This window comes from Crocuta crocuta, unplaced genomic scaffold, assembly GCF_008692635.1.
Source record: "Crocuta crocuta isolate KB4526 unplaced genomic scaffold, BGI_CrCroc_1.0 scaffold1027, whole genome shotgun sequence".
In the NCBI taxonomy this organism is placed as follows: domain Eukaryota; kingdom Metazoa; phylum Chordata; class Mammalia; order Carnivora; family Hyaenidae; genus Crocuta; species Crocuta crocuta.
The window spans coordinates 32,037-33,179 of record NW_027532023.1 but is presented as its reverse complement, the minus strand read 5'-3'; the positions used below and the strand labels follow the sequence as shown (position 1 = coordinate 33,179).

Sequence of the window (1,143 nt, the reverse complement as noted above, 5' to 3'; positions counted from 1 at the left end):
TGCATGATTGTCTGATGATTCATCTTCTTTGTCCTTTGAAAGAAAAAGGAAAATAAATATTTTAATTGTTGTTAAAATGCAAATGATAGGAGCAACTCTCTCGTCCCAATGTACAATTTAAAAGAATAATTTTCAAATATTAAAATTGATTTAAATCANTAAAGAAAAAAAGATTCCCAGGGGATTCTAACTGCATATGGACACACATATCTGCATATATTTTCGGGGGATCATTGGCCACCTGTAGCTAATCTATTATATACAGGATAAGAATCTCTGGCCTAAAGCTTAACTCATAACTTCAAACTGTCACATTTAGTAAGCAGTTATAATTACAAGTTTGGTCCTCCTGTGAAGATATGAAATAGCGCAGTGCAAATATTTCTCACGAATTGAGCTCTAAGTGTTAAGGAAAGTTTCTGTTTTCACACTTAAGCCAATCAATACTATTTCTTCAACTCAAAGAGAGTCATGAAAATTAGTTTTCTTTCCTTTGGTTAGTTTAAGAACTCAAATATGTCTCTAAATGCTAACAAATTTTTAGGTAATTCAAAAGATCTATGACTTTGATTTAATATCAATTCTTTTATATTTTTGTTAAGAATCACACATAAAGATATGAATGCCTGTACAAAGATCTCAGGGTCATGGGGTTGGTAACTATTATTTATTGACTTTTTCTTCCATATTAGAATGACTTCTCACATATATATTTAAAACTCTAAATGACAATAAGTATGTGTCATGCTACCAATGCCATGGGTCTTGCAGGAATGCATACAACTCTTTTTCATACATGCAAAACCCGTTAGATTCAGTTGTTACTAGTGCTCATTGATATTAGTCAATTAGGTCCTTTCTTTGCTTGTTACTTTCACATTTTCTCAAGTTAAACGTGTTAGGGAAATAATATGTGTTTAATTGGCTCAATGGACACAAACCAAAGACTCACTTATCCAGACATTCAGACAAGATACGTTTATAATTACTACATTAATTATTATCAGATAAATGGATGTTGACACCAGGGTTTAATTTAGGATTCTTTTATGTAAATGGTTGCCGTAAAGTATTAGAAAACAACTGCTCTTCTAATCCTGCTGACCTCATTAATTTACTTATAAAGCCCACAAACCCTTCATT

At 31.5% G+C, this 1,143-nt stretch overlaps 1 protein-coding gene across 1 annotated transcript in view; it reads right to left on the bottom strand.

Annotated features, from left to right (window-relative positions):
• The window catches only part of NRK (Nik related kinase), a gene marked incomplete at its 5' end in the record, with an annotated part of 69,163 nt that overhangs the window by 37,813 nt on the left and 30,207 nt on the right, over positions 1 to 1,143 (bottom strand). Inside the window, one exon of the mRNA XM_077776190.1 lies at positions 4 to 33. Coding sequence (XP_077632316.1) covers positions 4 to 33 — 30 coding nt within the window. The remainder of the gene's footprint in view (positions 1 to 3; positions 34 to 1,143) is intronic.